The sequence below is a fragment of the Myotis nattereri genome (assembly GCF_964212035.1).
Source record: "Myotis nattereri genome assembly, chromosome: 10".
NCBI lineage: Eukaryota > Metazoa > Chordata > Mammalia > Chiroptera > Vespertilionidae > Myotis > Myotis nattereri.
Window position 1 is genome coordinate 73,910,665 of NC_138085.1, and position 25,803 is coordinate 73,936,467.

The following is a 25,803-nucleotide window of genomic DNA, read 5'->3' on the forward strand; positions in this document are numbered from 1 at the left end:
CACGAACCAAATAAGCAAGTGTGAATGTTTGAAGAGTTGGTGATAATTATTTTCTTTCTCAAATGACATGAGAAAGTCAAAGTTCACAAAAACTGCTAACGTACAACAAAACTCAAGTCCACATTGTGTCTGAACTCAAGAAGTGACTTAAGTGGGAATAGGAAATCTGCACTCATTCATTGGAGAAACATATATTAAGTGCTTACCTGTTCTAAAGGATAGATATACACGAGTAAACAAAAACAGTCCTTGCTCTTAGGAAACTTACATTTTAGTGGGAGAGACAGACCATAAATAAACAGACTAATACACACTCTGTCAGGTGTTAAGCACTGAAGAAGGGAAAGGAAGGAGCAGGGGTGGGAAATGGTGTTGTTTTAGGAATCATGGTCAGGGGAGTTTACTATGGTGACATTCAATATCTATGTTTAACAAGGTGACATTAAGTAGAGACATGAAGTATGAGACAGCAAACCATGACTACTGAGAGACTATCCCGGCAGAGGGATTTTAAAAATGCAAAGGTCCTGAGTTTGCAATGTACTTGGCACATCTGAGGAACAGAAGAATAAACAGAAGCCAGGGTGGCAGGGTGAGTGATGAGATTAGCAGATGAGGTCAGAGAAGCATCCAGGAGCAAGATTAAGTGGTGCTTTCTAGCCCTATATTGTATGTTGAGTAAGTTGGAGAGTTCTGAATAAAGGACTGCCTGACACACGGCCTCCTGTTTGGAGAGCATCACCCTGCCTGAAGGTTGCTGTAGTGAGCAAGGGTGGACCATGGAGGCAGGAGGCTACTGCAACGGTCCAGGAAAAAGACGATGGTGACTTGCACCAAAGTGTACAAGTGGGACAGGTAACAAGAAGAAAAGGTGTTCCTCTGCATAACCGGAAAATGGAGTTACTTACTGAGATGGGGAAAGTAGGAGAGGAGCATGTTTTGGGGAGAATCTCCCCTTAGTTTCCATCATGCTGTATAAGAGACTTCCATGTGGAGATGTCGATTAGGCAGTTGTGTATACAGTACGGTGCGCAGGGGAGAAGTCTGGGCTGAGATTTGTGTTTGGGAGTCATAGCATAGTGATAGGCATGTATGACAATAAGATTGGACGATATAACCAAGGGAATAGATATGGGGAAGAGGACCTAGAGCAGTGGTTCTCAACCTGTGGGTCACCAACCTGTGGGTCGCAACCCCTTTGGGGGTCGAAACAGGGGTCGCCTAAGACCATCGGAAAACACATATATAATTACATATTGTTTTTGTGATTCATCATTATGCTTTAATTATGTTCAATTTGTAACAATGAAAAGTCATCCTGCATATCAGAAATTTACATTACGATTCATAACAGTAGCAAAATGACAGTTATGAAGTAGCAACGCAAGTAATTTTATGGTTGGGGGTCACCACCACATGAGGAACTGTATTAAAGGGTCGTGGCATTAGGAAGGTTGAGAACCACTGTCCTAGAGGGAGCTCTGAGGCCCTCAAATGGAGGTCAGGGAGAGGAGGAAATGGAGAGAATAGGAGAGTCACATTTCTCAAGAGGAGGAAAGTTGTTCCAGAAACCAAATGAAGAAAGAATGTCAAGAAAGAGTAAATGCTCGACATTGTTAAGTGCTACCATGACCACTGAGTGCAGCCGGCATCGTAGAATACATTAGTGACCTTGACAAGAATACTTTTCGTGGAGTGGTAGGGATGAACAGTCTGATTGGTTCAACAGGGAATGAGAGGAGAGGAAGTGACAGAGTATAGTCTTTTAACAAATTTAACTGTCAAGGGGGAACAGACCTGTCAGCATGACTGTGTTGCTTCCAGCCACATTAAGTGCGTAAGCGTAGACATGGAGCAAGAGCTGAAGCTGGATTTCATTAGGAGCACTTTGCTAGGCACAGTGTGAAAGCGAGAGAGCTGGACAAGCAAGCTGAGTGCCTGTAAGGGAGTAACTATAGTGATGGACCATGAAATCTTAAGAGGGTTTAGGAAGCTGGGATTAGAACACATTGGGAGACTAAATTCTTCTTGCATGTTAGTTCCATTTCTACCTAATTTACACACAGTCCCCATTGAGAGCTACAGTTTTTACACAGTCCTCTGAGAGCTACATAGTTCTCTGACAAGAAGATCTCCTCTCTCACCTTTCAGTGAACTTTCAGAGAATATAGTCTTTGAGTTTTAAACTTTAACTGCCTTACTTATTATGCTGTCAGATCAAATGGTTTCCCTGTCATTAGAACCAAGACACAACCAAATTAAAACCCTTAAAAAATTCAAATGATGTGTGAAAAGTTCAGCAGCCAGGATTTGGAGGAAAATGACTTTAGTGAGATAATGCTAAGCAAAATGGGTAAGATGAGGCCACTGAGTACTAGAATCAAAAAGTTGGGTAAGGCAGAATGACCCAGAAGCCTTGAAACCTTTGTTACTATGAAATCTTTAAAAAATACTGAGAAGAGTGCAACCTGTCTGAATTCAGCTCTATTGAATTCTAACATTTTGCCATTCTTGCTATAGATTTTTAAGATATTTAAGCATTTATATAAAGAGATGCTTTTTAAAATAAGTTCCCATTTCTACATCTGTCCCTGGGAAGTCTGTCCAAATGGGAATTGATCATATTCCCTAGGTGTGCGATGTGGGACAAAAGGTTGGGGGCCGTTAGACCACTTTTCTCTACTGTAAACATATAAATTTACCTAAGAATCACTTAAAGGATTTAAAAATCATTTTTCTTGCTGATGACATAAAATTCAGTTCCTTGAATTTTCCAATTGCAGTAGCCAATAATAATGTATTTAGATTGTGAAGGAATGGCTGTTCTTATGTGCTGCAGAGTACTGGGGACAGTCGGAGATAAAAATTGCCCCTTACTTGTTGTTTCCCATTGCTCCTTGCTGCCAGGCCTTCATGTCTGGTGACTGGTACCCGGAAGCAGGTGGAGTTTGCTGGAGGAGAGAGCTCTGAGGAGGAGGGATTGGCATCGGCACCATGGAGCTCCCAGGGCTCAGAGATGGAGCAAAGCTGGCCTCACCTTGGGGAACCATTCCTGCAAATTGACACAAATTAATTTATGTGAATATATTATAAATTCATTAACCTACAACGATCTTTAGAAATAGCCTAATCAATAAACATTTGTTTCTTAAAAATAAGGCAAAGAATTTCAGTATAAAGAGACAGGTAGCCCCAGCCGGCTTGGCTCAGTCAGCCTGCGACTGAAGGATCCCAGGTTCGATTCCGGCCAAGGGCACATGCCTGGGTTGCGGGCTCAATCCCCAGTAGGGGGTGTGCAGGAGGCAGCCGATCAGTAATTCTCTCTCATCATTGATGTTTCTATCTCTCTCTCCCTCTCCTTTCCTCTCTGAAATCAATAAAGAAATATATTTTTTTAAAAAAAGAGAGACAGGTAAAGAAACATAAAATAAGTTTGGAAGAATGTTTTCCATTCTAACATGCTGACTTGCGTACCAGGATTACATGTGACTTTTTTGTTCTATTTTGCTTACATAAACTTTTAAGTGTAAAAAACCTATATGAACATACATGACAGATTACTTGTATAATAAAGATAAGTTGAAAAACAAAGATAAGAACAACCCACGTGTGAAATGAAAAAGAGTTTTGTTGGCTATTCCTCCTCAGTCATTTTTGTGGGCTCTTTTTCCTTTCCCTGTTTTTTTTTTCTTTACTTTATTGAGATATAATCTACATGGTGTCAAATTCACCCATTGAACCGCACAACTCATGTATTTAAATAAAGTTATTGAGTTGTGCAAACATCACCACAATCCAGTTTACACATTCTCATCACCTCCATATTTGCTGTGCCTGTGTAGAGTCAATCCTGCTTCCACCTCTAGCCTCAGGCAACCACTGCTCTCCTTTCTATCTCTACAGATCTGCCCTTTTTTGGGTATCTATATATATAAAAGCCCAGCAACCTAAACGGCAGAACAACCAGAATGACTGGAATGACCAGTTGCTATGATGGGCACTGCGGCAGCCAGCCATCATGATCCGGGCCCGAATTGGTCCCCCAACCACCTGCGGCCCCTTCCCTACACCAATCGAGGGTGGGGCTGGATGGCCAATGGTCCACGGCCCCTACCCCTGGCCTGCCGGCCCCTGATAGGCCCCAATGGGGGGGCAGTTGGCCAACCTCCGGGGTCCCTCCAGCCAGCCAGCCGGCCCCCCAATAGGCTTCAATCGCACCCAGGACGAGGGACCCCACCCATGCATGAATTCGTGCACCAGGCCTCTAGTTACATATAAATGTAATCATCTGAGTTGCTCCATGTCTGGCTTCTTTCACTTAGCATACTATTTCTGATGTTTAATCATTCTGAAGCAGTTATCAGTAGTTTGTTCTTTTTTATTCAAGATGCTTATTGATTTAACTATTGAAAATCAATTTACCATTAAAGTCAATCATTCTGTTGCAGTGATCTGTATGTCTATACTTGTACCAATACCACATTCTCTTGACTGTTATAACTTTATGAAAATTTTTGAAACTAGTAGTCATCCAACTTTGTCCTTCCTTTTCAAAATTGTCTTGGCTATCCCTTTGCATTTCCATATAAATTTCAGAAGTTTGTCAATTTCTCCAAAAATTATTTTTTGTTTTTAAATCCTCCCGAGAATATGCTTACTGATTTTAGAGAAAGAGGAAGGGAGCCCTACCTGATTTGGCTCAGTGGATATAGAGCATCAGCCTTCGAACTGAAGGGTACCAGGTTGGATTCTGGTCAAGGGCACATGCTCAGATTGCAGGCTTGATCCCCAGTAGAGGGCGTGCAGGAGGTAGCCAATCAATTTCTCTCTTATCATTGATGTTTCTCTCTCTCTCTCCCTCTCCCTTCCTCTCTGAAATAAATAAAAATATTTTTTTTAAAAAAAGAGGAAGGGAGAGAAACACCCATGTGAGAGAAACACTAGTTACCTCCTATATGCACCCAACCGGGGACCAAACCCCAATACCTAGGAATGTGCCCTGACCAGGAAACAAACCCACAACTTTTTGGTGTATGGGACAATGCTCCAATCAACTGAGCCACCCAGCCAGGTTTGTTGCTTTTTTCTTTTCCAAATATATTTTTATGGATTTCAGAGAGGAAGTGAGAAGGAGAGAGAGAGTTAGAAACATCAATGATGAGAGAGAATCATTGATTGGCTGCCTCCTGCACACCCTCTACTGGGGATCAAGCCTGCAATCTGGGCATGTGCCCTTGACCGGAATCCAACCTGGCACCCTTCAGTCCACAGGCTGGCACTCTATCCACTGAATCAAACCAGCCAGGGCTGTTTTTTGATAGGGATTGCATTGAATTATAAGATCAATTTGAAATGAATTACTATCTTTTCAAACTTTTTTTCTCTAGTTTCTATTACTGTATCTTCAAGTTCACTAATTTTTTCTTTTGTAACTTCAAGTCTGCTTCTTATCCCATCCAGTATACTTTTCATCAAAGACACTGTCGTTTTCATCTGCAGAAGTTTGATTTAGGATTTTAAAAATATCTTCCATACCTTTATTTAACATGTTCAATCTTTCCTCTAACTTCTTGAACATACAGAATAAATGTAGAATTTATAATTGTCTTAACATCCCTATTAATTCTATCACCGGTGTAATTTCTGGGTTGGTTTTGATGGACTAATTTTTCTCCTCATTATTGGTTGTATTTTCCTGGTTCTTTGCTTGCCTGGTAATTTTAGAAAATGATGAATTTTACCTTCTTAGTTGTTCAATTTTTAAAATCCCTTTAAATAATTTTGACATTTGTTGGGGTCATTGTTACATGAAAACAGTTTAATTCTTTTGGGTGTTGTGCCTAAAGAAACAAAAGCAGACACAGTTCATTCAGTTTTGCTCATTACTGAGTAAAACTGAGTATTCTGCTTGACACCCCATGAATTATGAATTTTCTATTCTAGCTGGTGAGAATAAGAATTGGCTCTATGTGAACATTAAAGACTGTTCCCTTTAATCTTTTCAGGTGGTTTTCCCTGGCCTTGGTTTGCATGTACACACACATGTATACACCCACACCCACAGCCACGTATTCAGCTGAAGATCTAAGTGAAATCCTCTTAGAGAACTATCCCCCATAGTTCTCTCTCTACATGGCTCCTTCTCTTATACTGTGCCCAGCTCCATTGCCTCAACTCAGGGACACCACTTATTGCTGGTGGAGTCCCTCTCCCTGCACATAGTCTGGACAACTTTGAGAACTGTTGTTTGCTTCATATACTTTGATTTTCTGTTTGTTTCAATAGGAGAATAAATCCAGTCCTTGTTACCCCATGTTGGCCAAAAGTCAAAGTCTATTAACAGTTTTAAAAAGTAAAAATGGATTTCTTTTTATGTTTTCTGTTATGTTAGCATATTGTATGTTTTTTTCCCCCTGACAAATACACTTCAGAGTTAAATACTTTTGAGGTAGAGAAAGTTATACAGGGGCAGAAAAAAAAAAACGTTATAATCTGATTATCATAATTTAGTATAATCCCTTCAAATCTTCCTCCATAAAATCTTGGATAAATTTTTTTGCTTCTTTCTCTATCATTTTATCATATGCATACTTATATGTTCTTAATGTTTCTTTGTAGACATAATTGTATATGCCTGTATAATAGTCTGTATTCTGTCATTGTTAATACAATGACCTTTTTCTCTTTTTTTGTTTGGTTAATCTGGTCAGAGATATAGTTAATTTATTCACTTGTTTTCTAATAGGCTACACTTTTAAATTTTCTATTAAAGTAAAGCAACCTACAGTTTTTATTGAGTTTTTTTCTTTTACTAAATGTTTATCTACCTTTTTGCATAAAGATTATATAAATAAAGTTACATATTTTTCCTTGCTGCTTCCTCCACATGTAATTTAATCTCTGATAAATAATTTTGACTTAGAATAGAGAAAGTTATTTTTTTTCTATTTATAACTCTATAGGGTGGGTTTCTCTCCCCTCCCCTATCATGTTAATCATCTCCATATATATTGACTAGCTTTGCATTAACTCTCCATTTTAAATTTCAACTGTTTTGATTGTGATCCTTAATAAACACTTGTCTGTTCTAATGCTTTTTAAACCGTATTTATGATAAATACTTTCAGAAAAACTATATATGTGAGGGGGAAGAGAAACTTATGACATTCTGGATATTACTCTGTGGGGTGAAAGGAAACAATAAATAAGAGACTGCAAGTACATCACCATGCTTTCTGACATTTTTTCTGGCCTTATCTCACATCTTAACTGCCCATGGCTTTCATATCAGATGACCTAGTTTTAGTAGAAAGAACCAGCCTGTCAATCATGAGTTGGAGAGGTGGTTAGAGTTCTAGTCCCAGTTCGGCCTCTATATTGGACCTTGGATTCCTTGAACCAGACAATCTAGTTTAAAGTCTACAATTCCATCTTTGCCTAGACTATGTTAATTCTCCCTGCTGGACCATCAACAGCATCACAGCCATTTGGCAGCAGCAACTAGAATTAAGATATATCCTTCTGTTCATTAATTTCTTCGAAGATTCATTAAGCATCTACTCCCAGACCCACCCCAACCTCTATGCTAAGTACTTGAGAAACAGATATTAAAATATCACACTTTGCTCACTCGAGGCATTTGCTGTTTAAAAAGAAAGGCAGCTAGGTTAACGAATGGCTGGAAGACAGGGTGGTGAGTGCTTATGATTGGGAGTGTCAGGGAAGGCTTCCAGAGGAGACCCCTCTAAGAGAAGAAAGGAACAGAATGAGACAGTAAGGGAGGGGTATTTTAGACAGGGTACAAGATGTACATAAGCCTGGAAGAAAAAGAGAGCAAGGTATGTCCTCTTTCTTGGAGCTTGAGAAGTTTGTTAGAGCTGGGACACTGAGATGTGGAGGGAAGGGGAAGTGGAGTTGGTAAGTCTAACTTTGGACACGTTGAGTGTGGGGTGTTGGTGGAAAATTGAAGTATGTTTGTCCAGTAGGCAGCTGTACACAGAACTGTGATCTGGTTTAGAGATAGAGAACAGTCATCAGCACGAAGAGGTCACTGAAGCCACAGGAGCTGATGAGATCACTGGGAGGAGTGGGGAGAGGAGCACGTTCACTGTGTAGTTCACAGAAGGGAGCTCGGATGGGCTTCAAGGAATTCATGAAGTGGGTACAACGTTTTTTCAAAATCCTTCATATTTACTTAGAATATTGCCTTAGCATGATACAAACTTTTAAAGTCTAATTCTGTTCTAGTGCACTCATCTTCTTAGCATAATAGTCTAAAAAACTTTGTTTCCAGAAATAACAGGAAGCATACTCTGCCATTACTGTTGTCTACATGTCTTTCAGTTACTTTGGTTGGGCCTATGTTAAGCTGAAAGATGCCACAGCAAAGGACTAAAGCAAAGTTAATGTATTTATCTTTTGGCTTTACCATCATCAATGAACAGAGATCGGCAAACTTTTTCTGCAAAGGGCCAGATATTAAATATTTTTATTTTGCAGGCAATAAGGTTTCTGAAACAACTATACAATTCTGCTGTGTGAAACCAGCTGTAGTTAAAATGTAAACTATATGAGCATGGCTGTATTCCAATAAAACTTTATAAAAAAAACACAAGAGGCCCCATGCACAAAAATTTGTGCACTCGGGAGGGGGAGAGGGGTCCCTCAGGCCGGCCTGTGCCCTCTCGCAGTCTGGGACCCCTCGGGAGATAACGACCTGCTGGCTTAGGCCTGCTCCCGGGTGGCAGAGGGCAGGCCTAATCCCTAAGTGCAGCCCCTGGTCGGGCTCAGAGCAGGGCCGATTGGGGAGTTGGGGCACCGCCCCCTGTCATGCACAGAGCAGGGCGGATTGGGAGGTTGCGATGCCACCCTCAGTCACGCTCAGGGTGGGGCTGATTGGGGGGTTGGGGCACCATCCCCTGTCACACACAGAGCAGGGCCCATCAGGGGGATGGGGCTCCATACCCTGTCACACACAGAGCAGGGTCAATCAGGAGGTTGGGGGGGAGCCCCCCCCCCGGGGGGAGCCCCCCCCCCCCGTCACTCAGAGTAGGGCCGATAGGGGAGTTGGGGCACCGCCCCCTGTCACACACAGAGCAGGGCGGATCAGGGGGTTGGGGCACCGCCCTCTATCACCCACAGAGCAGGGCCGATCAGGGGGTTGGGGCGCCGCCACTCTCACACTCAGGGCAGGGCTGATGGGGAGGTTATGGCTCTACCCCGTCACACACAGAGCAGGGCCTGTGGGGGGCAGGGGTTGGGGTGCCGCACCCTGTCACACACAGAGCAGGGCCGATCTGGAGGTTGGGGCACCACATGCTGTCACACACAGAGCCGCAGGGCGATCAGGGGGTTGGGGAGCTCCCCCCTATCAGGCACAGAGCAGGGCTGATCAGGGGGTTGGGGCGCCTTCCCCTGTCAGGAACAGAGCAGGGCAGATAGGGAGGTTGTGGCCCCGCCCCCTGTCACACACAGAGCTGCAGGGCCATCAGGGGGTTTGGGCGCTGCTCCCTGTCACGCTGATCCCGGTGCCAGGAGGCCTCACAGCTCCGCTGATCCTGGTGCTTGGAGGCATATTACCCTTTTGCTATATAGGATGGAGGCCTGGTGCATGGGTGGGGGCCGGCTGGTTTGCCCTGAAGGGTGTCCTGGATCAGAGTGAGGGTCCCCACTGGGGTGCCTGGCCAGCCTGGGTGAGGGGATGATGGCTGTTTGCAGCTGGTCACACACCCTTCAGGATGGGGGTCCCCACTGGGGTGCCTGGCCAGTCTGGGTGAGGGGCTGAGGGCTGTTTTCAGGCTGGCGGGTGACTGAAGCTCCCAACTGCTCCTTTTTTTCTTTTTTTTTTATTCTGGGCCAGCTTTAGCTCTGACTCCAGCTCTGAGGCCTCTGTTGCTGAAAGCAGGTATCTGGTTTGTTTGTGTTCTATAATCGAAACACTGTATCAACTCCAGCTCTGAGATCCCGGCTCGCTGAAAGCAGGTTTCTGGGGTTTTGTTTAGCTTCTATATTTGTAACAATGTTTCAAACTGCAAGCTCAGAGGCCGGCAAGGCAGGCGGGGAACGTTGGTTTCCTCCGTCACTGACGCAAGCAAGCCTCATGTTAGTTTCAAGCTGCCTGGCTGCCGGCCGCCATCTTGGCTGGCAGTTAATTTGCATATTGCCCTGATTAGCCAATGGGAAGGGTAGCGGATGTATGCTAATTACCATGTTTCTCTTTTATTAGATAGGATATGATGCCCCCTGCGCCCTGCCCCCCCCCCCCCCCACCCCGAGAAGACTTGCTTTGAAATGGTTGGAACTTTTCCAGAACCTGTACTAATACAAGGCCTGGTCTTGAAGCCTTATACCAGGCTGCTGACCATACTGGAGGCAAACTTTCACCTTAGAACAGTGGAAGAAATTACAAACATTTTATCGTTAGGTGTTCTTATGTTATCCAGAAAAACAAGCAACTTTCTCCTTTTATTTTAAAGCAGTTTATGGAAGAATTGAAAGTTCTGCCATTTCATTTCAGTCTGCAACTGGATGAAACTTCTACTCTATTGTACCCAGCTTCTGGGTTTTGTTTGGAGTATGACTGCTGGCTTTATCAAAGTAAGATTCTTACTTTATTAAAAGTATTTTTTGGTCAGTCAAAAGGTGGGCTGGAAGAAAAATCCAGGTACTAGATACAGCATCAATGGTGGATGGCAACACATTCGGTTATATTGCCTGATAAAGAACAAAGGTCCACCAACTCATTACTTCAATCACTGTGTTCTATATATTGACATTCAAGAGATCAATAACTAGACCCACAACCCTGAAAGAAATCTTGTTAACTTCATCGGAACTGGGGCTGTGAAGCACTGCCTTCCAGGTGGCTTTGAAACAGTTCTCCTTCATTAGCTTTCCAGAGAAGAGGTATCAAAGAGCATGACTGAAAATGGCAGAAGTACCATTTTTATAAGAGAAATAAAATCCTTGGGGGAATTTATTAATGTTTGGCTTACTGGTAGTTAGTCCCCTCTCCAAATAAATGAGATAAATCTTTTGGTTTACAGCTCTGCAATCAATATCATGAAGGCCAAGCATCTATTTGCTGTTTTGGCTAGGTTGCCATTTTAGAAGAGGAGTGGGTAAATAGGTAACTATACAAGTCTTCCAATGTTGGAGGAAGTCCCTCTGCAAGCTAAAGTAAAGTGAAAAAGGCTTTTCAATTTTTTTGCATACAGAAATCATGAGAAATAAAACTCTTGTGAAGGCCATTCCTGTTCAGAACATTTTAAAATGACACTACGGATTTATAATCCTTTTGCTGCCCACACAGATAGTGTCAGAGAAACAAACCAGCCAAAGATGACTTCATTGCCTTGAGGACAAGGGAACTGATGTGCATAATTTTGATTAAAATGTATTAGAGAATTCTGGCACTCTCTGATACAAGTCTCCCGAGACACTTAATTAATAGTCAAAGGATTTTAGCATTTGTTGCTGTAAGAAAGAAAAGTCTAAATTAATTTGGCTGTCAAAGTTGATAAGTATACTGCCATGTCAAAAATCTCTATATGACTTCACTATTTTACTCAAGTCAAACAGCCACCTTCTCATTGATATTCATGTTTAAGCAGACTTAAAATTTACTTTTTCTTTCACTTATAATATCAAGGAATTTATTTCAATTTTTTTCAGAAGTTTGCCATTAATTTGCATTAACGGCTGATTAAACATGGTGGATCAATCAAATGTGTTTTTTTGCCACTACTTATCAGAACGTCAAGGTGATAGAAGCAAAACAAGATACCATCACCTAGGACAAAGAGAATGAGGGACAGACTGTGCAAATGAAAGATCCAAAAAGAAAAGTCCTTTTGGAAGCCAGAGTTGCCTAATATTGCAGGACTAGCTTGCAAACTAAGCAGCTAAGAGTGGTGACACCAATGAGACTTTTGAGATACTTTGTGAAAATTATTTATCCTTATGTAAACTATCAGAATTTTCAACGTAATTAAAGAAACTGTATCCAAATTTTGAGTTAATGAACTTAAATCCATTGTCTAAAAATGGATTCATTAGATTCTTATAGGGATCCATCAGAGGGCATAAGAAAATAAGAGAATGTGCTTTGTAGACACATCTTTATGGATCTTCTAATTTAATAATCTTAGCTATCAAAAAGAGATACAAGTCTCAAATCATTCAAGCATTTACTGGCAAAAGGTGAGTCTGGAGCGTGGACCTCCTGACCCCCATGTGTCTCTCTCCTTTAGCACACTGCTTCCATGTCACCAAACTGAAACACATAGAAAGAGACCTGCGTGCAGTACTTATGAAAGCAACAATGTTGGCTGGGGTCCTCATACCTGATCCTGGATACTGGAAGACATTCTGCTGCATCTGAGGATTGACTCCAGTGCCAAACTGTCCTCCCATGTTCCCGGCCATGCCTCTGTTCACCATGCCGCTGCGGTTGGCCAAGGCTGCCTCAGGATTTACTGCCAGTTGTGAAAACGGGCTGGTAGAAGCGGGTGGGGTTCCTGGATTTGTACCATAGTTTGGTGGGTAGGGGAACTGCTGCGGAGCACCCTGAGGAAGACGGGGGTTCCCCATTTGAACTGGCAGTCCAGATGCGGGAGGGAGGTTGTTCCCAAAGCTTTGTTGCCTCATGAGCATGGCTCTTTGCTGCTGTATTAGCTGCCTCTGTCGGTGCTGTTGGCTGTACAACTCCCGCTGGCGCTGGGCCAACATTTGGGCATTCAGGGGTGGCTGCAAAGGAGGAAAAATTCTTCACTTATTATAATAATTATAACCTCTACCTATCTTGGAAAGCTTACAAGATAAAGTCTAGTAGCTTGGGGCAACAAAATATGTAGCAATTATCAGTATACAGAGGAAAATAAAACTGAAAGGGAACAAAAACTCTTAAGTAATAATCACAGGAGAGAAAAACAATTAAGTAAATTTTATAGATTAAAGGTAGGTGAGAAATGCTAAAACACTATTACTGACTGTTAAAGTGGTTAAATGCAAATTCTCAAAAAGTCACACAGAACTGAGAAAAGTCAAAGAAAATACACATTGATTAGTATTATAAGTCATAAAAAATGGTTAAAAGAAACATTAAAACCAAAGAGGAGAGAAAGAAATGTGCTAACGACTTCCATCTTTTTTTTTTTCTTTCTGTTCATCAGATTATTTATTCACTTGATTTTTAGATTCACTTGTTGACAGATGTGTATTTGTTGTTCATAATTTGTATCTTTACCTTTTCTAACGACTTCCATCTTATCTGACATTAGGTTGTTAGGAGATTTCTACTTTTCTATTTCAAAAAAATTACAGTTTCCCCTTTTTCTCATGGAAACAGTTTATTCCACTTTACTTAAATGAATAAAATGTGATTATAGGTGATTTAAATTTTTCTATATACTTTTCAGTATTTTCCAAATTATTTATAATGAACATATATTATCTTTATAGTTAAAAAAAAACTTACAAATACCATTACTAGTAAAAGAGGAAAAAATCAGAAACCCAGGATCCAATGACTAATAAATTATCATTTAAAAGGAAAATAATTAGAAATAAGATAATAAACAGAAATAAATGGAACCAGCTATTTTATGTCATAGTTGCAGTATAAGACTACTCTAGGTATTAGAGTGTTTTAAATAGCTATGATATAATGAATGAAGAAAGAAGTGGTAACATTAGGTTGAAATCACTTTTTGGTCTAATTTGCAAAGCAATATGGCATGTCAATAAAGCCTTCCTCAGAAAATATCAATTCAGATTGAGGATCTGATTAAAGCATATGGCTCCATTAAAATTAAACTTGTCAATTACATATAGTCCAATCTAGAACAAACTGTGACATATGACATTCTGGTAGAAATCATCTTTATGTTAATTAATTCCATAATAGGGTCTTGTTTCCTTACAACCTAATTACCCTTACATGAACTAACCCCAAGATTTATAAGACATAGAAACCCAAATCTGGATCCATAAAGATGCCAACATCTGCTGCTTACCAGCAGTTTCTCTCAGTATTTATCCTTTTGGTTAGTGTTGGCTTTCTGTATTTGCCCCAAATCCATCTAGGTCCATTTTATGGAGAAAAGAAGAATTTTGTTTGAATCATCTTTAGAGTCCTTCATCTCCCAAATGTTTGTGTCAATTTGGTTAAGGAAACAAAAAAGTGGTTGAAGCAAAAATAACAAACTATGTGTGGAAGTTAAGATCTAGTTAACACTTAAGGGCTATCGAGTTCTTTTTATGTTTAAAGTTCCAGTGGCTCTGTGTTCATGTACAAGGGTCATTCAAATAAATAAAAAATAGAAAATGCTGATGCTCAGACGGACCTGAGAACACAAGAGAGTTAAGATAACTCAGCAATGTGACACAGTTTGGATCGGGTTTCAGGTACCATTCATACAGTCTCATAGCCGAGGCTTCTTATTACTAGCACTATTCAGAACAGCAGTAAGAGTTTTCTACTTAGTCCACTGGTATCTAATAGCAGTGACAACAATAACAATAAACAAAACAAAGAACCCTCAGCTTTTGATCAAATATCAGTAAGGGATATCACAGATTCATTATAAATTCATTCTAGAAGAGAGCTACACTTATAAACATCATTAAAAGATCAGCTCACAGACCATTTCAAAGACACTCAAGTCAACACTTTAGGAAACACGGCTTGGATTAGAAAAGTACTAACAGTGTTTGGTTTGCTCACATTACCTGAGGTGTAATTTGCTGCTGCATGCCTGATCTCATATTGATGCCAACTGGAGCATTTGCTGCAAACTGGTTCAAAATAGCTTGCCGATTTTGGTGTATCAACTAGAAAAAATGGAAAAAATGAGATATTGTATTTCTACATGAAAATATAGCATAGCCCTTAAAGGTAACACAAACATTTTATTGATTACTAACAAGTTTTACTGTTGCACGTTCAGTAAGATATTCTCCATGTTTATCTGCCAAAAGGCTGATAATTCCTAACATAGTTCCCACCTACACTAAATATGGCAGAGCATTTAAAAATAGAATACACACATGCACATATATGTATGCACATAGGTACAGGTGTGTGTATTATACTTTCAAATGTTCTGCCATAAATGCTCTACCACTAAAATACACACACAAAGGCATTTATTGCACTTTGAAAAAACACGTTAATACTTAGTTATTTCAGGTAAGTGTAATAATGGAGAGAAAAGCTCTAGGTCATAAAATTATTGTGAGTAAAAATGTAAGTATACAATTGGGCACATTCTACAAAGGTCTGGAAGATAAATGGAAAAGTTGAGGTAATTCTCACTAGGAGGGTGCCTGTCTAATGGGTACATATCTGGGGAAAATCCAACATGATTTCATTAGCTGAAGAGAATTATGTAAGAAACAAATGGTCTGAGAAAATGAACTATTTATTTAACTGCAAGAAGTAATTACTTTAGACCAGCAGTTCCCAAATTGGTGTTCTAAAAGAACATTGTTCTGCAGGATATTAATAGATGTGCCAGGAAAACAGCATGTTGTGCTGTATTAAGTACTGGGAATGATGGGTTACACAAGGTGAAACAGAGTTCTTTACTGCAGTAATTCTATGGGTACATTCTTTAAGAAGGGCTATGCAACTTATTTATCACAAACCTTTTTTTCTGACATATAGCCATTAACAGTATCTCCTAGAACAATCTCCTATGGAACGCTAGTTTGGAAGATGCTATCTCTATCAGGCTTAGGGTTCCAGGTCACAGACATGCCTCAACTTTATCAGGTAACAAAACAAGCATCCTTGGGGGTTGTACCTCCTTATAAACAATCTATAGCAGGGGTGGGGAACTTTTTTTTCTGCCAAAGGCCATCTGGATGTTTATAACATCATTCGTGGGCCATACAAAATTATCAACTTAAAACAGCCTGCTATATTTGGTCAGACATGTAATCAACTCACTGCTAATGCCTTGGCAGGATCAGACCAAGTAATTTTGTGGGCCTTGTACGGCCCACGGGCTGGAGGTTCCCCACCTTTGATCTATAGCTTAAAGATCAAGTACGGCGATGCATATATAGACATCTACAGCAATGCAGACAGACCAATAACTAGTGTAGGACATGAAGGCAGGGACCAAGCGCCTGAGTGAGCTCAATGGGAGCTTCAAAAGGTTAACTTTAGGCAGAAAGAAGAGCAAGTATAAGAAAACAGAGAAGGCAATGAGGACAGGTGAAAATACATTAATACTTAGTGATGCAGAGAAGAAAAACTGCTGGGGGAGTGGCAGCTGGGATTCCAAATTTATAGCTTTATATATCCTTTCAATTGTGAGACATGGTGACAATGAAATGGGTGGGGATGGAGGAAAGATGACTGAGAAGTAGTAAAAATGAAAAAATAACCTTAGAAAAGAAATAGGCTATATTTAGTAGAAGGAATTATTCTAAATAGCAGTAATCTATAAGCACTTTCTGTTAAAGAAAAATTGATTGATTTCTGCCCATAAAATAACTCTTGTTCATTTTTCCCTTCCCTTGACTGTGTGTACAACTGTCTTACTCTGACCTATTTCTTCTCTCTGATTACTAAAATGCTACCCATTTTCCAGCAAGCAGATCAAGCTCCACTTCTTCAAGGAAGTCTTCCCAAAAGATTCACCATCTCCTTTAATGCTTTGAAAATCTTAACTTTTGGAGTTTGGGGCATGAAAGAGGCTGGTAGTCCTTAAAGCGAGGGACACAAATTCAAAAGCCTATAAAGGGCAGGTCAAAAGGCTTGTTGCATTACAAAAGGAAATGTGGGGCTCGTGTGGGAGGATACAAACCCAGCCTATGCATATAAAACACATACAAACATGCACATGTGTGCACATACACACACACACACAGCACAGGATAGCTGCCTTTTTGTCTGCCTGAATGGACTTTTTTCAATGCCTTAGCAAGAAGTCCTTCTATAGTAACTTAAAAGATGATTATCTGGCCCAGAGGTTCTCAATCAGGGGTGATTCTGCCCCACAAGGGACATCTGGCAATACGTGAAGACATTTTTGGTTGTCACAACTTGGGGAGGGGTTTCTACTAGCATCTGGTAGGTAGAGGCCAGGGAGGCTGCTGAACATCCTTCATTGCATGAGGATTCCCCCTCCCCCACTAACAAGAATCACCAAAATGTTAGTAGTGCCAAGGGTGAGAATCTTGATACAGTCACTGCATAAATTCTTAAAGCCAACGAGTTTTTGTTTTGTTTTTTAAGTAAGTTTATTTGAGCCAAACTGAGGATATATGCTGGGGAATAAGATCTCAAGTGCCTCCCCAAGAAGCTTATTTTATTAAAGAAGCTTATTCTTTTATCAGGCAGTTTTTGCCAGAAATCTGGAGGTGAAATCTGCTTCTCTGTAGTTTCTGCTCTTTGACCTTAGTTCTATTTTCTGATTTCTTCTATTCTCTATCTATATAATAAAAGCCTAATATGCAAATTGTCCCCTTGACCAGGAGTTTGACCAGGAGTTCAACCAGGGAGCGGGGCCGGCCGGCCAACCGCGGGAAGGGAGGCCGTGGCCGGCGGCAGACAGCCAGAGGGAGGCCCTGGCCAGTGGCAGCAACAGGCAGCCAGGGGAAGGGAGGCCCCAGCCGGCAGCCAGCAGCCACTAGGGACCCTACCCATGCACGAATTTCATGTACTGGGCCTCTAGTCTATCTATATATATAAAAGCCTAAGCGACCGAATGACCAAACGACCGGTTGCTATGATGTCCACTGACCACCAGGGGGAAGATGCTCAACACAGGAGCTACCCCCTGGTGGTCAGTGCACTCCCACAGTGGGGTTACTGCTCAGCTGACCCACGGGTTCCAGATGTGGGGCTCACGGCTGGTGAGTGCAGCTGCGGTAGCACGAGCCTCTCCTGTATCCATGGCAGTGCTACCGAGCAACAGCAGATGCAGCAGGACCAGGATGAATGGGAGTGGCGTGGCTCGGGCTCCTCCCCAGCTACCTGTCGCTTTGTGCACTACTACATACCTTGGGGGATGTCGGACTGCTGGCCTGGCCTGTGGGGAACGGGCCGAAACCAGCAGTCCGACATCCTCTGAGGGGTCCCGGATTGAGAGAGGGCACAGGCCAGGCTGAGGAACCCCACCAGTGCACGAATGCATGCACCGGGCCTCTAGTAATATATAAAAGATTATTAATAGTGGTTCTTACACCAGATCCATACCCTTCTTGAGGACCCTAACAACATATCTGGACTTGCCTAAGGATATCGTATTTCTTTATCTGTCTGGACTGTTACTCCCTCTTCATATTTTTCTCCTTCTTTTTTTTAATAGTATGAAGACTATGGCCTTTGCTGGAGAAGAAGAAAGCAAAACTGGAATAGAATAATTGTATCTTTGTTAGCCAGTGTTATACTATTTTCTATAAGCAGCAGACCTACCCATTTCTGCTGTCATCCTTTTTCCAAAAATAGAACTTTACAAGTTCTTATAGGTATTATGGGTATATTCCTTGATTCTTTGCTTATTTGAGATGTAAGCAGACACTACACCTAAAGGCTGTAACTTTGCATTTCTTCTTAATCACTAGTTCCTTCTTTATTTTTACCATTTAAGCCTCAGCCAATGCATTTACGTTAGCTTCCTAGGGTCTTTGTTCTTCCTGTCCGCCAACTGGAAATTATTCTTAACTGTATAATCAAATTTAAAATATTAGAATCTTTTTACTCCTTGTGTACCATATTCTAGTCAATGAGATATACTTAAGGTCAGGAAATCATATTTTTTAAAATGATCTAAAGATCTATTAAAAATAAACTATAATGTAGATCTGAGTATGTCCCTTTCTTTTTCTTCTCAAATCATTAGGCACTGTGTTCCCTTCCTGACTATTAGAAGCTTACATCTCCTGTGTTTGGCAAGAGGGAAGAAGGAAGAAGAGGACATGACCAACAAGTAAACATGATATCAATCAAGTGAGATAAGTGTGTTAAAAATATTGTTATGAATCTGATATATTCTAGATACTAATCCTTTGTCTGTTATGAGGTTGCAAATATCTTCCCTGAAATAACTTCCCCAATCTTGTTTATGGTGTCTGTTTATTTACAGGTTTTACATTTTAATGCAAACATTAACCTTTTCCTTTATGTCCTTTTTATAAGGGGCCATAGAGATTTTCTCATACTCACATTTAGGCCATTAAAACATCTAGAATTTATTTTTTGTGTATGGTATGAGATAAGGATCTAATTTGACTTCCCCACCATGGACAGCCAAATGTACCAGCATTGATTTTACAGGCCATTCTTTCCCCACTGACTGCCACCTGCGTCACTTATAAAGTTCCTATATATGTCTGGTTTGTCTCTGGGCTCTCTATTATATTCCAACTAGAGGCCTGGTACACAGATTCATGCACAGATGGGGTCCCTCAGCCTGGCCTGTGCCCTCTTGCAATCCGGGACCCCTCAGGGGATGTCGGACTGCTGGGCTTTGGCCCAATCCCTGGCAATCTGACACCCCCCCCCCCCCCCCGAGGGATGTAGAAGTGCTGAAGTGGCAGGCGGTTGGGGAGGATCCCCAGCTGGGGCCAGGCACAGTTCCGCTGCTGCTCATCCTGGCCCCACTGTGCCTGCTGCCACCATCGCTTAGTGGGAGAGGCTCCTGCCACCGCAGCTGTGCTCGCCAGCAGTGAGCCTGGTGTGAGTCCAACTTCTGGCTGAGCGGCGCTCCAGCTGTAGGAGCGCACTGACCACTAGGGGGCAGCTCCTGTGTTGAGTGTCTGCCCCCTGATGGTCAGTGTGTGTCATAGCGACCGGTCGACCAGTCGTTCTGTAATAATGGTTACTTAGGCTTTTATATATATAGATAGATTAGTAGAACTGTCTATCCCTATGGCAGTTCTACAATGTTTTAATTTTTAAAACTTGGTTTTAAATCTTGATATCTGGTAGGGCAAGTTCATCCTCATTCTTCTTTAAGGTTGCATTCATTCTTCTAAAATAAGTTTTGCATCTATTTGTCAAATTCTGTGTTGATATTTTAATCAGAATTCCACTGAATCTATAGGTTAACTTCAGAAAGATTGTCATCTTTACAACAGCCTTTAAATCAACAAATATATTTTACTTGTATCTTCTTTTTGACTTTTAATTATGATTTATTTTTGCATATTGTGATATATGTTGAAATTATATTTTCTAATTGCTTGTTGCTAATAAAAAGGATTGTCATTAATTTTTATTTCTTATTCTTTTATCTAGAAACTTCGCTGAACTTCTCTATTAGATCTAAGTTCCCTGTAGGTTCTCTTGGATTTTCTATGCAAGCAATTGTATTACTTGTATATGATAATTTTGTTTCTTATGTTTGCTTTCTATATTTCAAAATTCTTAGTAGGTTGATGGTCTTCTTTTTTTTCTATACTGATATGAATTTATTCACTTAAAATATACAACCTGTCATTTAATGGAATTTAAGGCAGAAGTTAGATGTCTCACTTTAGTTCACCAATTTGATCCCGACTATGAATTTACCTGTATAATTTAAAATAATATATTTAAACCTAATTTCTTGATTTTATCAGGTACTATTAATGCCAACACAGCCATTTACTCTCCTCTTCTTCTTTGATGACAGAATAGGATTTTATTCAGCTAATTATCCCAAATCACACATCTCCATGAGTCAAGTCAATCCTTGCCAGCGATTGGTTAAGGGTGCACAGTGATTCAGTTCTGGTTAGCCAAACATGTGAAGTCTTTTTCTTGTTTTCCCTTTTTTGGGAGTGGGGGGTGGAAGTGGGGAAGAAGGCACAAGAGCCTTCTGAAAGTTTCATGGCGTTTAAAGCAAGATGCACAGGAAAAAGATAGCCTTGTTTTCCCCTGCTGGATAGTTTTGTTTGCATGTGGTATTTGTAACCATGGCAGCCATTCTTCTAGTTGCCGAGGATTACAGGGTAAACAGACAGAAAGAACCTGGGTCCTTGATAACATCCTTGTCTCTGAACTAACCACACCTGGACATGTCTCTATTTTGAATCATCTTAATATTTGAGTAAAAAAATTTTTTTTTGTTTTACTACTTTGAGTTGAGCTTTCCTTTTTCTTTATTGCTGAGATAAGCCTTGGCCAGACCTCCCTCACACATAGAAGACTCTGCAGTGAAGAGCCACTATGGACTGAGTACCACTACTGAACAGAAGAACTGATAGCCCTGAACCCAAAGAATAGGTCTGGATATAGTGGCTCATTAGGGAGCAGAGTTATTGTTTTACATGGCAGTTATATGTTATTTTTGTGTAGTAACATATCTGGAGGCTTAAAACATAATGTGCCCCAAATTCTGTATTTCTCCAACTTGATGGATATTTATTTCACTTTGTTGGGCTACCAAAACCTCCAAACTTTGGACATGCTTCTATAATATTTAAAGGAAGCACAGAGGAGCGATGTTGACTTATTTGTGTCCTTATTTCAGATACACTCTTTGCATGACCACTCTGCTTATCAGCTGCTTTAGGAGCAAATCAAAGCAAAAACAATTTTTTCTTCTGAACTAAGTATGAATTATCATTTCATCTATTCAGGAACCTGACCTAGATTGTTGAAATGGTCTTGCTCACTGAGCCTGTAACTGTAGACAGTATTTACTGAACTCTACTCTGTGCAATGAGGAAATCAGCATACCTACACTTTCCTCTCCTTTTTTGGTTTAGCACTTAGTCACTTACTGCTGTTAACTTTTGGGTATTTATCTGTTAAATACCCTAAGCTGACTATAAGTTCCCAAAGTTGCCTGTATCATTTTTTCTTTATCTTCCTCATGGTACCTATCACTAGTCCCCTTAAATATGTTATATGAAAGATTAAATACAGAGGAACTATTAATTATTTCCTCTTCTTAGGCAATCTTACGATGAACAAGTTATAACAAGAAGCAGCTTATCTTTAACTTATTCTCAGAATATATTACTACTCCTTTTCTTTCTCTTTTCTTCCTTCTCTCCCCTTAATCCCTCTTTGAATCCTTTATTCCACCCCAAGATTTACAGTTATTCCTTTCTTTGCTATTCTACCATTAAAATTTTTTCCCTATCTCATCTCTCCCTTTCTCTTTCTCCCTTTCATCATCTTTTTAAGTGAAATGAAACTACATTATAGTATCTATTATATTTATTGAATATAATTTTATAGTAATAGCTAGCATTTATTAAATGCTATAGGATGCCAAGTATTGTGCTAAGAGCTTTACATGCATTATCTCATTTAATGCACACAACCACCTATGACATAAAGGAATTAGTTATTAGACTCTTTTTATAAATGAGGACCCAGAAGCTTTCAAAGGGTAAATAAATTGATTGTTGAACCACCTAAGTTAAGGTTAGCACTAGGATTTGAAACTAGAGCTTACTTTTACCACCATTATATCATACTGACTTTCTAATTTATCTCCTTTTTTTTCCTTCCTGAATTAGTAAGGCTCCAGGAAATAACATTAAATACTTAAAAAAATAATCTGAAACAATATACACATATGGTTTTAAAAATACAGAAGGATTAATATGAAGAAAGAGAAATCTACAGCCCCAGTCTCACTTCTCAGAGATAATACTTTTAACCATTTGCTTTTTTGGCTCCTGATGATTCTCTCTATACCTGCTGTTTATACAGACTTAAATATGTATGCCACTATACCTACTCATTGCCTGTCATGAGAGAGATTTAACTCACCCACAGCACCCAACACCCCCAAATTATTCTTTCCTCATACTCCTAATATAAGACGACTCCAACTTCAAACAACATAAACTGCATTTTCTGTTTCAATAATCATAAAGTGTTTCTCGATACTCTATAAATTAAGCTGTGTTTCTCTTTATTGATTTATTAATTGTACGATGTTCATCCTAATATTTTTTATCTCAAAAAACAAGATTAACGGCTTTTAAATTGTAGGTCTCAAAGTACCTCGTTATGAGCCGGCAGGCTTTTAACTGAATGAATATGTCCCCTTTTCTTGTCCTAGCAAACCAAGGGTGGTGTTTTGAGTCTTTCATAAAGGTCCTGGGAGTAAACTCGACACCTTGGTTGTAGCAACTGGGCTGTCTTGTTATAAAGAAAGCACATACCTTTAAAAAGTATCACCTGCTAAACATGAGTACTCACCTGCTGTTGCCCCTGCAATCGCTGTTGAAGTTGAAGTCGAAGTTGATTGGGTGCAGCTGGAGGTCTGTTGAGAGTTTGCCTGGGCTGCATGCCCATGCCAGGTGAGAAAGCGCCTCGGGGAGGTGTTACTTGAACAGGCATGGACCCCAATGAAGGTTTCTGCCTGACCATGCCTTGGAAAGGGCTAGTGAGACTGGCAGTAGGTGAAGGAGAAGAATAAGGCTGGGAATAAAGGTTGGGTCTTTCTTCCATCATTAAAGGTGGTGTTGCTTGTTGTGGTGGAAATCTCTCTGATAATACATCTAATCCACCTCCCTGTTAGAAAATAAACGAGGCTATTTTACACATATGTTTCTGCCAATAAATGATATGTTTCTCTATGTAACTTTGGATTTGATAGCATCTCTAGAAAGTTTCATCATAATCTACTCATAGTGGATTCATGAAGCTCTCCAGATGTTTACTACTTAAAGGAAATACCTCTGAAAGTTACTTTTGAAATGGAGTAATAGATTAACTGAGATGTTTTTATTTATTTATTTATTTATTTATTAAAATTCTTTATTGTTGAAAGTATTACATTTGTCTCCTTTTCCCCCATAACTGAGATGTTTAAAATCTCAGTAAAGAAATGAAAATGCAGTTAAAATGAAGATCCTAAATCAATGAAATGAAGTGAAAAGGTTTAAAAAGAACTTCACTGAAAAACCTAAGAATCAACAAACTTTGTATTTACTAGGTTACTACAGATGTAGCTTACTAAAGGAGGGATGAGTCAGGCATTTTTCTATCTTAAATAAAGAAATGCTGTACAGGTGGGCTTTCCTACTTGTTCACTATTACTCATTCTAAGAAATACAATTTAAATCATGAACTGTTGTGTGTAGGGGTGTGTGTGTGTGTGTGTGTGCATGCGTGTGCGTATTTGTGTGCGTGTGTGTGTAACTAAAAGGAGAGTTTCATGAAGCATAACTTCCTCTGGACATTTGAAATATGAAAAATATAGGTTGAAGACTCACATGAATAAAGGATACTATATTAAATCCTAAAATAAGAAGTGATGATATGAATCTGTATTCTATTCTAAGGAGAGCTTCTAAGATTCTGTTTCATAGTGAAAGGCTAAGACTTTCTAACACTATTATCATTACTACTACTTTGTGTAAAATCCTATTATTATCTACTAGAGGCCCGAAGCACGAAGATTTGTGCAAGAATGGGCCTTCCTTCCCCTGGCTGCCAGCACCGCCTTTGCTCCAGCCAGAAGCTGCCTTTCTGCCATGGCGACGACCCAAGTGTCCCACCCTGCCCTGCGTATGCAAATTAACCCGCCATATTTGTTTGGATTAATTTGCATACTCACGCCTGATTGGCTGGTGGGCATCATGGAGGTACGGTCAATTTTCATCTTTCTCTTTTATTAGTGTAGATTACCTATTATATATTTTGTTAACTTCCACAAGGGTAAATTATAAAATACAGTGAGAATACTGAAAACCTTGCTTAAAAACCATTTTCTAGCTTCTCAGGGAAGAATCATTTAAAAAATGCCAACTTTAGTAAATACCTGAACAAGTTTGTCAATTCCCAGAGCTCTATCTAATTCAGCCAACTCAGTTTCATCTTTGCCACTGAGGAAAGAGACCAGCTGTTCAAGCAGAGCTTTCTCATCATTTCTTCCTTCTACTGTTGTTGGTGGACAGAGAAGCTCATCTAATTGTGAACTAATACACTGGCTGCAGAATTAAAGGATACAGTTTAATAATTATTCAATCTTAAGAAAGCAAATACAATATAAATATTCATGCAAATCTAGTTCTAGAAAATTTTCTGATATACTTAATGTACAGAAATTTATGAACATATTTTTCATTATTTTGCCAATCACTGAACTTTGTCTCCATATTCTTCATGTCAGCTTACAGAACTATTCTCAAAATTAACCAAGCATAGTTAAGATAGGGAAAAAGAATTAACAAAAATAGAAAATAAAAATCAACCAAAATCTCAGAAAAAAATAATTTAGCCTATATTAAAATTTGTTCTGCCCTGGCTGGTGTGACTCAGTTGGTTGGAGCTTGTCTGGTATACCAGAAGACTGGGTTCGATTCCTGGTCAGGTACATACCTAGGTTGTGGATTCCATTCCAAGTCATGGAGCATATGGGAAGACAATCGATCAATGTTTCTTTATCACATTGATGTTTCTCTCTCTCACTCTTCCTCTCCCTTCCCTTCTGTCTAAATATCAATAACCATGTCCCCAGGTGAGGATTGGGAGGAAAAATTTATTCATTCAATGGGCGCTATTAATTACTGGTAACTGAACCACAATCAAAATAGTATACATTGCATTACCTAACGTTCAAGGATGATTAAATCATATTGCTAACATTACATGATTGCCATTTTATTTATTTATTTATTTTTTAAATATATTTTTTTTATTGATTTTTTACAGAGAGGAAGGGAGAGAGATAGAGAGTTAGAAACATCGATGAGAGAGAAACATCCATCAGCTGCCTCTTGCACATCTCCTACTGGGGATGTGCCCACAACCAAGGTACATGCCCTTGACTGGAATCGAACCTGGGACCTTTCAGTCCGCAGGCCGACGCTCTATCCACTGAGCCAAACCAGTTT

At 40.0% G+C, this 25,803-nt stretch overlaps 1 protein-coding gene across 1 annotated transcript in view; it reads right to left on the reverse strand.

Moving 5' to 3' along the window:
* NCOA1 (nuclear receptor coactivator 1) overlaps window positions 1-25,803 on the reverse strand; it is a 164,888-nt gene that overhangs the window by 12,179 nt on the left and 126,906 nt on the right. The window contains exons 16-20 of the mRNA XM_081101281.1: window positions 24,729-24,897; window positions 23,162-23,476; window positions 14,731-14,832; window positions 12,345-12,747; window positions 2,878-3,052 (exon numbers count right to left, since the gene is read on the reverse strand). Of these exons, the coding sequence (XP_080957407.1) occupies window positions 2,878-3,052; window positions 12,345-12,747; window positions 14,731-14,832; window positions 23,162-23,476; window positions 24,729-24,897 (1,164 nt within the window). The remainder of the gene's footprint in view (window positions 1-2,877; window positions 3,053-12,344; window positions 12,748-14,730; window positions 14,833-23,161; window positions 23,477-24,728; window positions 24,898-25,803) is intronic.